The sequence below is a fragment of the Phyllostomus discolor genome, chromosome 8 (assembly GCF_004126475.2).
Source record: "Phyllostomus discolor isolate MPI-MPIP mPhyDis1 chromosome 8, mPhyDis1.pri.v3, whole genome shotgun sequence".
Classification (NCBI taxonomy): domain Eukaryota; kingdom Metazoa; phylum Chordata; class Mammalia; order Chiroptera; family Phyllostomidae; genus Phyllostomus; species Phyllostomus discolor.
Genome location: NC_040910.2, coordinates 89,402,205 through 89,417,189, shown reverse-complemented (window position 1 = coordinate 89,417,189; position 14,985 = coordinate 89,402,205). Strand labels below are relative to the sequence as shown.

At 34.5% G+C, this 14,985-nt stretch overlaps 1 protein-coding gene across 2 annotated transcripts in view; it reads right to left on the bottom strand.

Moving 5' to 3' along the window:
- Positions 1 to 14,985, bottom strand: part of SMURF2 (SMAD specific E3 ubiquitin protein ligase 2) — a 108,315-nt gene that overhangs the window by 39,058 nt on the left and 54,272 nt on the right. The window contains exons 2-4 of one of the 2 annotated variants that reach the window (XM_028519258.2): positions 13,143 to 13,181; positions 7,278 to 7,386; positions 580 to 713 (exon numbers count right to left, since the gene is read on the bottom strand). In XM_028519258.2, coding sequence (XP_028375059.1) covers positions 580 to 713; positions 7,278 to 7,386; positions 13,143 to 13,181 — 282 coding nt within the window. Of the gene's footprint in view, positions 1 to 579; positions 714 to 7,277; positions 7,387 to 13,142; positions 14,023 to 14,985 lie in introns of those variants that run through there. The other variant, XM_036033485.1, reaches the window with a different exon arrangement.

Here is a 14,985-nt window from a genome sequence, read left to right as displayed (position 1 = left end):
GTCAATTTGTCAATCCAATACGGAAATCACTTCTAATGTCTTGACCTTGGTCTAATTTTCTAAATGTCCAGCTTGGTGAAACATAAGCTATAGAAAAATAAGTTAATAGAACTGTCTTACATTCAAAATGTTTGCCTTTCTGTAATTTTTAATTTTTCCAGTTTTATATATTTTTATTCACTAATAATTACCCATTAACTGCTACCTTAAATACTCCAGTCACCTAAATAAAACTCATTTTATTTCACAAATCCACCAAAACCAGAGAAGGCTAAGAAATTTTAAAAATAATAATAATAAAGGCATATATACTTTGATATCTTTCTTTTTATTCTTCTGGAAATTAATCATTTCTTAACCCTTACATATTCACTAGTAACTAAGCATCATCTCCAATTTAGCCCTAGGATTCACATATTTAAAATGTTTCATTATTTTTTTTAAGTCCAAAACATAAATTTAGACCAAGAATTTTTAACCAGTGTTTCAAACATACACAGAAGTTAAGTTTTTGGACAACTGCCTCCTCCCCAAAACATGTATATATGTAAAATTTAAAAAGCACTAGTATCTACTCACAACCAGTGTCTTTAAGGCGGTTAATGGCATTGGAAAGAAGACGCACACAACCAAGAAATCCAGCACCTTGTTTTTTATGAATCTTCTTGTGATTCCACACACTGATCGTAACTGAATCAGACTTTCCAATATACCTAAAAAACCCAAAATGACTTCATGAGTAACTTGACAATTACCAGTAGTTAGTGTAAAATTTTTCTTTTGTTTTTGTAGTTGAGTCACAAATGTTTCAGAGTATGGAGAGGCAATGCAAAACATGTTTTGAGTTCAATCAATCCACAAGATCAAATTTAAATTCTTTAAATAATCTTAAAAGTAAAATCTAACAGGAATTTTTAATATATCCTTTATCACATCTGCCATTCTAAGGTTGAATAACAAGTTTTGTTAGTGAAAAAAACTATTTTAGTAGCTGGTGTCAAATAACACTATGGGAGTTTATAGTTATTTCTTTTCAAGAACCAAAACCTCACAAGAACTTTTATTACAGTCACATTTTAAATACATTTCAATAATATGACCTACTACCTAGAGAGTACTCAGTTCATTTTCGAGGGGCGTTGTCAAGGCTGACAGACCAAAAATCTGACATACCTGTTATGTTTTAAAATGCTGTAGAACAAAAGCTGACTGTAACGCTTTTCCCCTGCTTCTTTCCTGTATGCAGGCCTTGAGCGAGCAGGACTCTTGCAGATTTCACTTCACTGCCTGCAGACAAGCAGAGCAGGGAAAAGCGTTACTATACTTGTCTGTGCATATACCTGCAAGTATGTAAAAGCTCTACCACAGCCAATTGTTAACATGGTGTCATCCCATGCAAAAATATAATAACATAATTCTATCAGTAGAACCCTAACTAGATTTCAATGACCCTAAGAGGTCAAATTTTTGGTCCAACAACCTTGACCTTAATGTGTCATTCAATAAAGCAGTAAATTCAAGAAAATTCACCTAATACATTAAAAAGCCTAAACCTTTACATGAAGAACATGAAAGCAACATTTGTGCCCCTGGATCTAGCTGTGTTATAGCAATCCCACCACCATGGACTTTTAATTATATAAGTTACTATATTACCTTTTATTAAATTATGCTAATTTAAATTTCATTTCTGTTGCTTGCAAATAAAAAATATGAACTAAAATATCAATCAGTATGCAGGTACCAATTTTCAAATAGACCTAACATGGCAAATATCTACCACGTGACATGTCAAAATTCTAGAACCAGAATCACGTATTAAATAGCTAAATACCCCAAACCAAACATTTTTTTTAAATCACATTAAATCAGTTTCCCAGCTGGGAAGCTTGACTTATAGGTAAGCTAAAATATTGGTTCCCTCAGGCCTTAGAGCAGCCTGCCACCTCTTAAGTATCCTGTTGGGAGGCTGTGTATCAAGGCCCATAGAGACCTTGAAACCATACACTGCAAACAAAAGCTTCTGTCAGCCTGTATCCGTAATTGACTGTTTGACAGTGCCTCACCTTCCTGTCAAATGGACTTTACATATAAAATACACTTCTATTATATTAAGCCAATGAAAATTTGGTGTTGTCTACTGTATCAGTTAACCTGCTCTAATCAATACAGGGGACAAATCATAAAGGGCCTCTTTCTCAGCAATGGTATGAACTCTGGCTCTCACTCCAAGTAACAAAGGAAGCCAATGGGGATTTGGAGCAGAGGAGTAACAAGATTTTAAATATGTTTTAACCAGATCACTCTAACTGCTATGTTGAGAAAGACTTGCAGTAGCAAGGTTATAAAAGCAAGGAGCCTAAGGCAGGGGTCAGCAAACCACAGCCTTTGAGCCAAGATACAGTATGATTTCATTTTTGGAGGGGGGGGTTAAAAAATTTTAGGTTTTAAGGCAATATTAAAAAATATTTAGACCCTGGCTGGTGTGGCTCAGTGGGCTGAGCACCAGCCAGTGAGTCAAAAGGTTGCTGGTTTGATTCCCTGTTAAGGTACGTGCCTGGGTTGAGGGTGTGTGAAAGGAAGCCTATCAACGTTTCTCTTGCACGTCAATGTTTCTCTTTCTCTCTGTCTCCCTCCCTTTCCCTCTCTAAAAAATAATACCTTTTAAATAAAAAAATAATAAAATGAAAAATATTTAGAATATCTACATCACTCCATTCACATTACCACTTTTTAACAGAAAGTCTTCATTTTCTATTTGCTGGATTCCTCCATAGTACTGGACACAGTATCCTTTGCCATTCTTGCCTTCCTCTAAATTCTTCACAATATAGGCAAGTGTTCATTCTTGGATATAACTCTGATTATAGCATTTCCCTACTGAAAACCCTATCACTGCTCCCACTGCTTTTAGGAGAGTATTCAAAGCTTTAATAAGCTTCTGAAGACCTTCATGAGCTGGTTCCTGCTTGCCTCTCTTTGCTTGTCTTTTACCACACCTCCCTTACCTTATGTGAACTCATCAATGCTGCCTCTCTAAGCTGTTTCCAGAGTCATGTTCTCTTTCACCTTTGGGTCTTCACACAGGATGCTTTTGCCTAGAGCCTTCCCACCTTTTCCATTTTCAAGTTAACTCTTACTCAAAGTCTAAGCCTAAATGCCACTTTTCTAGGAGGCTCCCCCCAACTCCTAAATCGACGTTAAGAAGTTCTACATATTTCCACAGCACTCTATACTTCCCCAAATTATCATACTGTTTATAGTTTCCTAATTATTTGTATTTCTACGACACTTGGCTGTAAGCTTGGAAGACTATGTCTTGTTCATGATTGTAGCTGGGTCTCTGGCTGAATTCAAATCTGATTGAAGCTAAAAAGAAATGGCTTAAAACAATCTGATTAAGAACTCTAAAGCTTGGTCATGCTACACAGATAGTAGCTTATATAGCTATGCTTTCAAAGCCCCTAAAGGTAAAACCAACTAATAAAAATTTTCTGATCTAAAATAATGTATTTATTAAAATTACATGCCAGATACTAGTCTGAGCACTTTACATGTATTATCTCACTTAATCTTCATATCAATCCTCTGAAGGCATTATTGTCATTATTAATAGAAATTGATGCATAATGAGTTAGATAATAAGCTGATAATCACACAGTAAGTGGTAGAAGTGGGAAGCTAGGCAGTCTCACTTCTCTCTATTGCCTACCCTTTAGTTCCTGTTTATTTGATTATTAAGTTAACTTGGAGTTAACCGAGCCATAGTAATGAGGAACATAGAGAAACGCATAATTCTTAGTTGTCTCTAGCTATCATTGAGTTGAAGTGGAGACATGATATTTGTCCCATGTGATTTAGAAGGCTAAATTTAAATAACTGACCAGACCCAAAGCTCAGCTGGGTATGGTAGTTTGAGCTAATGGTCTAAAAATAAGTAGGTGAGATGTCAGGCATAGAGGGTTTTTTGTGGGGTTTTTTTTTTTTATTCAGTTTTTAGAGAGAAGAAAGGGTGGGGATGGAGAGAAAGAGAAGAGTCTTGTATGTGCCCTGACTGGGGATTGAACCTACAACCTTGGTGTATCCAAACAACACTCTTAACCAACTGAGTTACCCAGTCAGGACCTTAATGGAAGATCTTAGGCTAGTTTTTGCAGGTGAATTCAAATGGAACATTTTGAAGAAAAGTTGAGGTTGACAAAGAGTGAAACACAATGACTGTGAAGCTTAAAAGACTAAGGACTTAGAAAGTCAAGATATCAGGACAATTAACATGTGATAACTGAATTAGCAACCTGGAGAAAACTGAAACCTAAGCCTGCAGGAAGAATAAGACTACTGCTGCCACCAAGCCTCTGAAATATTGCCAAACCATAAGCCCAAGATACTCTGATGGTGATGGTGGAGCTGAAACAGAAGGATTGGTGAACGTGTTTAAAAGGAATGGAAAGATCTACCAAATCCCTTCCTTCAACCAGTTCATCCTCAACCCTGGCCGACCAAAAGTTTATCCTCTGAAAAGTACTCCAGGACACTATGCATGGCTGATGGAAGAGGTGAAATTCCGTAATAAAAATAGAGGTATTAAGAAGAGGTTAATAATGTGAATGAAGAGTCCTCCTAGCAATCTAAACACTGTTCAGCTCCAAGAACACCTGCATCCAAGATTACAGCCCCAGGCAGGAGATGGGAGAATTATGTGCAATAAAAATGTCCTAGTTACACCTGCTTGCCCTAGAGAGCTGACCAGCTCTACCCATGGGCAGCTTCCAATCAACATTTAAGTGCCTCCCTAAAAAGACAGAAACCCAAACCAAACTAACCAGGGAAAAAAGGGAACTCTGAGAAACGAGAGTCAATACAAGTAACAGAAGAAAATTGCAATATTCACTTTTCTCATCAGATAGTACATCCAAGAAATAACAAGTAGTTATGAAAAAGGGATAGTCAGAACGCAAATGATCTTTGAAGTTAAACAGGTGAAAGCAGAAATTACAATAATTAGGAATGCTGGAAAACGAAGTTGGGGAAACAGTGCAATTATTTTATCGTAGTTTTTAATTTTTTACTAAAATAAACATTTTTTAAACTAGTATAAAATGTGGGAGAAAAAAAGATAGGACCATTAAATGATAATCAGTTCACAAGGGATAATATCCAAATAACAGGATTTCCAGAGAAGGATAATGAAGAGGAAATCATCTACTGGTAATAGAAAACATTTCCCATAGAGTTCTTACCCAGATTAAAAGATCCCATTATATTTACCCTGGCCAGCTATCTCAGTTGGTTACACAGTCATCCGATATGCCAAGGTTGCAGGTATGCTTTCCAGTTAGGGCACATACAAGAAGCAACCAATGAAACCATAAAATAAGTGGAATAACAACTAAAAAAAGTCCCATTATCTAGCACCGTGTATCAGATCTGTCATCAAAAAATTTAATGTCAGGCATAAAAAGAATAACCTGAAATCTTCTGGTAGAAAACAATAATCATGAAGGAACAAAATCAAGATGGCATCAGCAATACTTTAAAATGATAGCCACCTGCCACATGGGGATATAGAGTACTGGTAATGTGGCTAGTCCAAATTGAGGCACTCCATAAGTAACATAACTCAGTAATTATTTTATTATTGACTGCACATTGAAATAAAAATATTTTAGATATATTGAACTAATTAAAATACATTATAAGGCTTAATTTCATGTTTCTTTTTATTCTTTTTAATGTGGCTAGCAGAAAATACAAAATTAAAGATGAACTGCCATTTGTGGCTCACATTATATTTCTATTCAGCACTGTCCTAGAAGACAATGGAGTAATGTATTCAAAATTTGGAGGAAAAGTGATGCCTTACCTAGAAATCTATTCTCAAATTATCAATCAAGTAAGAAGACAGAATATTTTCAGACAAGATCTCAAAGTAATTTTCCATATCTTTGTCTTTGAACTCTGTCTCAAGATACAATCAAAGATAGACTTCACCAAACAAGGAAGTAAACAAAAAAAACAGGAAGTCACTAGAACTAGGAGACAAAGGAAATTCCCAACATAACAATAAAGGCAAGTTCTCGGACAATTGTGCAGCAGGTCTTAGAAAACCACCAAACCAGACTGGAGCAAACAAACAAAGGCTCCAGAAGGGATATCTATAAGAAGAAAACAAAGTCAATGGCATTGTTGAAAATATGCAAAGGAGATATTCAGTCCTATAGCAGAGGTTGTGAATTAATGATACAGAAAACTAAACAAATAAATAATAGCTATTAATTTCAGAAAAACAAAAGTTGCCAAGAAAGGACATGTAATCAGTATATGATGTGACTCGGTGATGAATATCTACATGGTAATAATATAAACAAAAAACAGTGATTTAACCAAAAAGATACAAATGACTATATAAGAGGGCTGGGATAAAGGAAGGGGCATTTGGGTGCTCCGGAAGCAAGAATGAGAGATATCAGTTGTAAAAGCTAAGTCATTTTCTATGATAGGAAATTTTAAAATAATACCTAAAACTAAATAGCTGTATATTTATATTTATATTTTGAGATGCCATTAAAAAAAGCATGATATCTAGAAACAGAAAAAAATACCAAGCCCTGGCCAGGTAGCTCAGTTGGTTAAAGCGTTGTCCCATTTGCCAAGGTTGCAATTCGATCTGCTTGGGGCACATACAAATAGCAACTAAGGAATATATAAATAGATGGAACAACAAATCAATGTTTTGAGAGCAGGGGCAGGAAGAACACAGAATAAACAGCCAAAGCTATTGAAAGCAGTTAACTTAAGAACAGGAATCTGGGGGATAAAAGGAGAAGAGAACTGCATTTTCCCATTAAAAGCCTTGCAGTATCATTTGTTTTTAAAAGGTACATATACTACTGTGATTGAAATAAAATTTAAAGGAAAGAAACTATCCAAATAAAAGCAGAAAAATGCCTATGAGTGCACCCCAATTGTGATTTCTGGTTTTATGCTTACAACTGGACTAAAGTAATTAACACATTTAATTAATAAAAGTAGGAGGAGGGAATTGCTGTATACTGTATATACATTTTGTTTTTCATAGGGTCATTACGAAGGGTACCTCATCTTCCAAAACCATCCATAAATTAGCCGAAGTACTTTCCCAGTAGGTTTTGTATCCCTCTGTGAAGACCGAATTATACCATGGATCAAATTCAGATCTTTTTCGGTGATTCTTTTCAAACACTATAACAAATAATACTGATTGTATGTTTCATTTCAGATAAATCATTTAAACCTACAAGTCATAATGCTGATTCCACTTTGGATCAAGTGTATTCTTCACAGTATCTGTAGAATGGCATTGCCCAGATCCATCAACCACCACCTTAGCAAATGGGTCCGGAAGTCCTGTGAAAAGGGGGAAGATTTTTTTTAATTAAAAAATATTTGACATGGAAGCTAGAAGAATAATTATATAAAAGTTATTATTGCTACCAAGATTATTTCATTGATTCCAGAGAGAGGGGAAGGGAAGGAGAAAGACATCAATGTGAGAGAGAAAATTGGCTGCCCACAACCCATGACCTTATGGTTTGAAGGATGACACCCAAGCAGCTGAGCCACACTGGCCAGGGCTATTTCACTCATTTTTAAAGTTTAGCATGTAGCTATAAGAATGGTCTATTTAAAAACTATGGTTAAAGTTATTCTACATTAAATAACAAAAACCACATTTTTTATTATTCCAATCTCAAAGCATTCTCAGCTTTAAACTATCAAGGTCTAGAAGTTACCTCAAATGTGGAAGTGTTCATAGATCTTTACCTTTGACCCCAGAAAGGAAAATGCTTATAACATTCCTGTTTCTCTTAGAGCTTTCCCAATGTCTCCCCTAGTAGCTTATTTAAAGAAAGAACTCACTGAAGGTTTCCACACAGGAACATGGGCTACAGAGAAATTAAATTAACCAAAAATTTTACTGAAAAACTACCATGAGTGTGAGAAATTGAAACAAAAATCTAATACCCTGCCTTAAAAAGAGCTTAAGACCTAATTTGGGAAATAAGAACACCACACATATATACAAAACAAACACACATACACAAAAGAAAACAGAATAAACAAGTGTCTGTACTGATTTGTAATACTATGAATGCTTTATGTACATGTATAGTACATCTCTTAATCCTCATAATAACCCTATGGGGTAAATAATACTATTATCTCTATTTTATTTATAAGGAAACAGAGGCACAAAGGGTCCAAGGTCAAAGTAGTAAATGGCAGAGCCAGACAGAGGTGTCCAACCTTTTGGCATCTCTGGGCCATAATGGAAGAAGAGTTGTCTCAAGCTACACATTAAATACACAAACACTAACAAAAACTCATGAGCAAAAAAAATTTTTTTAAGTAAATTTAGGATTTGTGGTGGGCTGCACTCTTAGCCATCCCAGGCCACAGGTAGAACACCCCAAAGTTTAGATTCTAAACCCAAGCACACACAATTTGGTTTTTTTATTTCATGCTTTTAATTACTATGTGATTCAGTTTGTATAAGAGCTCAGAAAAGGAGAAGAACAGTTTGAGTTTAAAAGTAAAGAAAGGCATTTTTTTCTTTTTGAGGGGATGAGACTCATTTGGGTTTAAAAAATAAGTAGAAAGAACACCAAAGAGAGTCTGACAATATTTGAAGGGCTTAGAGGAGTCTAACCAAAAGGTTTGTGCTACGGTGTGAAAGTAAATACATCAGAGAGATAAGTCTGATCCAAGAGAAGCTTAAAGTCAGAAAGTATAGGCTTGGAGTGACTGAGGTATTATAGAGAGCAGGGAGCCATTGTTCTTGAGCATGGCTGTAAATATTTTCATATTTTTCTATTAGTGGTATTCAGAATGGACTGAGAGAAGGAAAGATTAGAGGTACAGAGGCCATCTATGAAACTGTTGTGTCACACAGTAGCATGAAGAACAGTAGGATGAGTAGATCCTACACTAGGGAAGTCATGTGGGAAGGAAAAGAAAATAACAAAGAAAGCTACTCTGAAAATTCTAATATAAATTTATAAGAAACTAATGTCAAAGTGACACTATAGTTTTCAAACCAAACAGCAATGAAAATAGTGGCTCTTTTTACAGAAAAAAAGAAGAAGAAGAAGAAGAAGAAGTTGGAACAAAATCAAACATTAAAAGAACAAAATGACAATTTTGATGTGGAACATACTAGGATAGTATAGATCTACAGACAGCTGAAAATACTACAACAAAATGTCAGGTAAGTGTTGCTACCTGCAGAAACTTTGCACCTTGATATCTATGCTAATTTTTTAAAAGTTAAGATATTAATATGCCAACATTCAAGGCCAGCCAGAAATTACCTAGCCAATTCTAATTCTATGATTTGGTGATCAGCAACTTCAAAAAATAAAAGAAGACCAAAATTTAAGAATGGTAGGTATTTAAGAAGAAACTTGATAAGTTAGGATATCAATCTATTTAACTTATTGTTCTTGAAGTTTAACACTGTTCATATTACTCCCACAATACCTAACAATTTGTAAATGTGCTTAATGGAAGAATACTTTTCCCTCTACCTTTAATAACATTAAGTATTTTCTCCTGGGAAAAATCTACTCTACCTTGTTCTTCTGATTCTAGAATATAAGCAAATAAACACATAAGTGTATGATTGTAAGCAAAAACAAGCCAACAAAAAATCACATTGCTAGATTTCCCTTTGGATGTTGTTTAACTAAAGAATTAAAGACTAAGAAAAACAAGTTTTTCCACACCAAAACAGTAGGTATGGCTTGCAAATCCTTAATTAAGTATGAATGTCTGACTCCCATCCTCCTATGTCTCTCTTCTGTTCAATTATACATACAAGCTCTACACCCAACCCAAAACATACTTATTTCAATTTACCTGATTACATTATTCTTCAAAAATTTGACTTGACAGCCAAGTTACTCTAAAGTGGTAAGAAACTGTCAAGTTTTCTGAAGTTAGTGAGACCTCTAGTGGTAAATAAAAAGTGGCTAAAGTATTTTCTGTATTTTTTCAAATTTCTCGACTTTTCCCACCACTTCTGAGTTATATAAAATAGCTAAAGCTCAAGAATTTTCTCACTACACAAACAAAACTTAATGAGCTAAAAATAACAATGAAATAAAAATTTCAATGTAAAAGGAAGTTATTTACTAGGGTAAAGAAGGCTTTGTTTCTGATTGGGGGAAAGAAAAAAACATTGAGCCAGCCAACTTGGTTCTGAGTGACTTCAGTATGCCCCCTATACAACACCTTAGCACAGTATGCTATTTTACATACATATCTTTTACTTAAATGTTGCTTTTATAAAAGAAAGAAAATAATTTGATACTAATGACAACATTCTCTTAAAAACATACATAATGGCCCTGGCCAGTGTGGCTCAATTGGTTGGAGCATCACTGTAAACTGAAAGGTCCCAGGTTCAACTCACAGTCAAAGCACATGCCTAGGTTGTGGGTTTGGTCCCCAGTTGGGGCACATACGAAATGCTCTCTCTCCTTCCCTTCCCTCCCTCTAAAATTAACAAGCATATAAAAACATACATAATGGTCCTGGCCAGATGCCTTGGTTGGTTGGAGCATCATACTGTACAGCAAAAGGGTTGCAGGTTAGATCCCCAGTCAGGACACATACCTAGACTGTGGGTTTGATCCTCAGTCAGTGCACATAAGCTGATCTATGATTCTCTCTCTCTCTCTCTCTCAAATAAGTAAATACATCCTCCAGTGAGGATTAATAAAAATAAAGAAATAAAAACAAAAACATACATAATGGATAAATGAACATATAAAGTTAATAGTAAAATCTAAGTGATGGATATTAACTATAAAATTCTTTACATGTTCTTATATGTTTGAAACTTTTGCTGCTAAAATTTTGGGGGAAGAATGATCTATTTTTAACAGACAATAAGCTTGTAAACAGTTCTTTAAAAATGGCTGAGCAAAACTTTTCTCACCAAGGGCAGATACTCTAAAATAAATAGTAGTATCTCAAATTACCCAAGTTACTAGACGAAAGACCACACATGGCAGTGCATTTTTTCTATAGTTAATATATATATATATATATATATATATATCATCAGCTTGTAGTCCTGCTTCATATTAAATTTTGTTTTTCTCATTCAGCATGGTTTAAACTGAATTACAAGCAAAAACTTAACTATATTTTAGTATCAATGATAATTACATCCTGATCAATAAACACATGTTCTCCCTCAAACTTAATTAAGAGATTTAGGAACTATTATTTAATTCTTTCTCTGAAATCAATGTGAGCAATCTTCAACTTATAAAAGATGAAAAAAAATGTAAATCCGCCACAGTGGGGAAAACCTCCACCCATGTGAAGCAGGGGATATTCCATCCTGGCTGAGTCCCATCTGAAGGCCTCAGGATTGGCTTTCCTGTTTCCCTTTCCAGGGCAAATGTTTGTCCCACTCTGGGTTTTAAAGATATTTACACAGTTTTCCTTAATTTTTTTATCCCTAAAGAAAGTCACAACTCTTAAGAATTTTTATCAATTCTTACAGCTTACACCAATAAAAAAAGGAAAGTTTCCTCTTTTTTTTTACATGCAACTTAATATTAAGGAGAGATAAAGATCAGATAAGTGATAATCACCTCTTAGAGGTTTATAATGAATTAAAGTAAGACCCCTCTAGGTTTCCTAGAAAAACTGAGACAAGGCTATCTGAATATTTTATTAGAGATGCTGCATGTTGGGGCTCTGGAAGAAGGAATAGAATTTGGGGAGGAAGGCTGGGAGATGAAACTGAAGATTTTATCTTTGAAATCAGAGTAGATGTCCTGGAGGGTATAGAAGCAGCTGTTGAGAGTGGGCAGCCCTCACTTCCCATCCTTCTCTCCTTGTCACCAGCCTATCTGATCCTGTTTTCCACTTTCCAGTCCTACTAGGATATTTCCTACCTCAAATCAGTCTTAAAAAGGTTACAAAGAATACACACTGGTTATTAGGTTATTAGCAAAAGGGATGAGATGGGTAGTTCAGCACTAGCCTGTGAAGATAATATTAACTGGTTTGTACCCAGACCACTGGGTACAAAAATTGGAGTACAGGGCACACGGTACATCAGCTGCTTATTATCGTTCTTCTTAACTATGTCCTAAAGCATATAGCATAACAAATTTTAATTATATAGTTTTATAGGAAGTTATTTTATAAATTTTAATTCAAGTTCTACTCTATAAAGACTGGAAGTAATATAATTTTAAGTGGAATAAATTAAGTATGATTTAAAAATATATCGAGAGCTTATTATTTCTTTTAACCAAACCCTTGAGAATTATCTAACATCATACTAAATTACCACTTAACAGTTTTTGCCAGATGGTAGGATTTGAATTTAAAAATCAAATCAATCTTTATTTCTAACTTCAAATAATTTACATAAAAAATTTTGCCAGCTTAGAATTTTTTACTGAAAATTTTATCTTCTTTTTTTTTCACTCAATAAATTAAAACTACCCACATATAAGGGGTACTTCCCAATCCTCCTTCACAAAACTTAATTCTAAATAAAGCCACAAAAAGTTTCACAACAGATCAGCAAAGAGACTGCAAATATGGGAACTAAATGTCTACTTTGAAGACACTAGAGCATCTATAACCAAATGTAGCAGAGATTTCTTTCCTACAATCTGGGAATTCCAAACAAGCTGAATGACTTCTCAATTTCCCAAGGAATCCTAAATGCATGGGTAAAATTGCCTATAAAATCTTAGGGGGAAAAAAAGTGATACAAAATAATCTCAAAATTTTTTCTAGAAATCTAACAGCATGTACACCTTCAATATACATTACACACATCTGCATATACACACCAGCACAGACACACATTTTACATAAATATGTGGGAGGGGTATAGGGAAAAGGGTTAAGTTTAGTTACTTAAAGTAATTAGTTATTTTATTAGTTAAAGAAAATCCTCTAAAAAATGTGATGTCAAAAGGCTCTGAACCAATGCATTCATAAAACAACATTAATGGACATTAATGTACATTTCTGAATCGAGAAATCCCTAAACCAGACAATTCTGAAAATGCTACCCCAAAAATTCACACACAACATACAAAATTTAAAGTTAATTTACTTACGGAAAAAATCCTTTTTCACCAAGTTTTTTGCACAGAGTACTGTAAAGGAAACAAAAAATACATGGGAAGAATTAAAATAAAATGGTAAGACTGCATTGTCAAAAGTGCTACTTTGTAAACACTGAAAACACCACTGAATATTAAACACTACAGCAAGGTATGAAATATGATCACAAACTTTCATTAAAGACTAGCAAAAGACAGCTGAACTAGTGGTTGCAAGTTCAGCAGTGATCACCAGTAACAGATGAGGACAAGAAAATTTATAAATCTAGTATTCTAATAAGGTCCCAATTCCTATTTTCCATCAAGATCTAGTCTCATAGTAGCCTGGCAGCAAGAGGGAAATAGTTCTAAGAAGTAAACATGTAAATTCAGATTGGTAGATATATTTTAGGGATAAAATAATTTTATACTGAAAAGGATCATAAATAAGATAAAGCTTTCTTGATCCGAGTTTTTTAAATAGTGTTCTGCTATTTACTCTGCATCTAAACTCCACAGAAACTTTACAGGTGAGATAAATTACCTTCTAAATCATCAGCTCAACAAAAAGATCTACTGTATCTTCCAAAATTAAAAGTTAATATATTGAGCTAGATATCCCAAACCCACATTCCCTGGACTACTTTATAGTAAATTAATATTTATATGGTGATGGATGCACAACCTGGTGAATATATTAAAACCATTAAATTCCACACATTAAAGGGGTGAATTTTGCAGCATGTGAATTATATTTCAATTAAAATATTACTGCTTATACAGAGTCATAAACTTCCCTTCTTTGATTCAAACTTAATACAAGTGAAGAGAAAACATCAATTTCCATGTAGTTACAGTTTAATTTATAAAATATCTATGAAAGTAATGCCTGATTAATTTCAACTCACAGTTTAAATGATCTGTTCAATTAGTTTCAACTATTGGAAGTTTAGCATGTACAAATTCATTTAACATTATAAACCTTGACAATAAATCTCAATATAACTAATTACTTTTAAAGTTCAAATAAAAGTCATTTTGAAGACAGGTGCTATCAGTAAATGAATAAAATTATTAAGTAAGCACAATATACTGATTTACTAATCAGTCTCTTAAGCTGTGTCTTAGAGATAGTTTTTTTAATCATAAAAAACATAAAAACTCAATCATGAAAACTAAGAGTACCAAATCACAAATTTGATTTAGAAGAACTCCTCCCAAAATTTTTATCATCATATAAATTGAATAGAATACTCAGGATCATCAGAAATACAATACACACATAAATACAAATTATAGTCTTCAGTATTAATGAGGTGCTTATAATTCAAGACATAATTTCACATCTTCAGAGAAACAGAAAATATATGCAAATTCTGCCAAGTTGTCACTAAACCTACAACTTATTGTTCATACTCATTCTTATTTTTCTCTTTCTTCCATTTACAATGTCCATTCTCCTGCCTAACACTATCCTTCCCCCGTGCTCTGGATCTCGTACCCAACCCACCACTTTCTCAGGGACCTGGTCCCTCCTCTCCTCTAAAGAACAGCCCCATCAGCGTTTAAACATACTTAAGTCTCACCCATGCCTCCTACTCCAGCCACCATCAAACCTCGTCTCCTTCATAATGAAACCACTTTAAAGAATTGTCTACACTTTGTGACTCCACTTTTTTACCTCCCCCACTGTAACATGGCTTCCTCTCTCACCACCACCTCTACACTGCTTCTCCAGTGCCCTGGGGGACCTAATTACTAAATCCATCCAATGGACACTTTTCGTTCTTTGTCACATCTGACCCCTGAGGCACATTTGCCTCTATTGACTATTGCCTCTTCTGGAAACTCTTTTGGT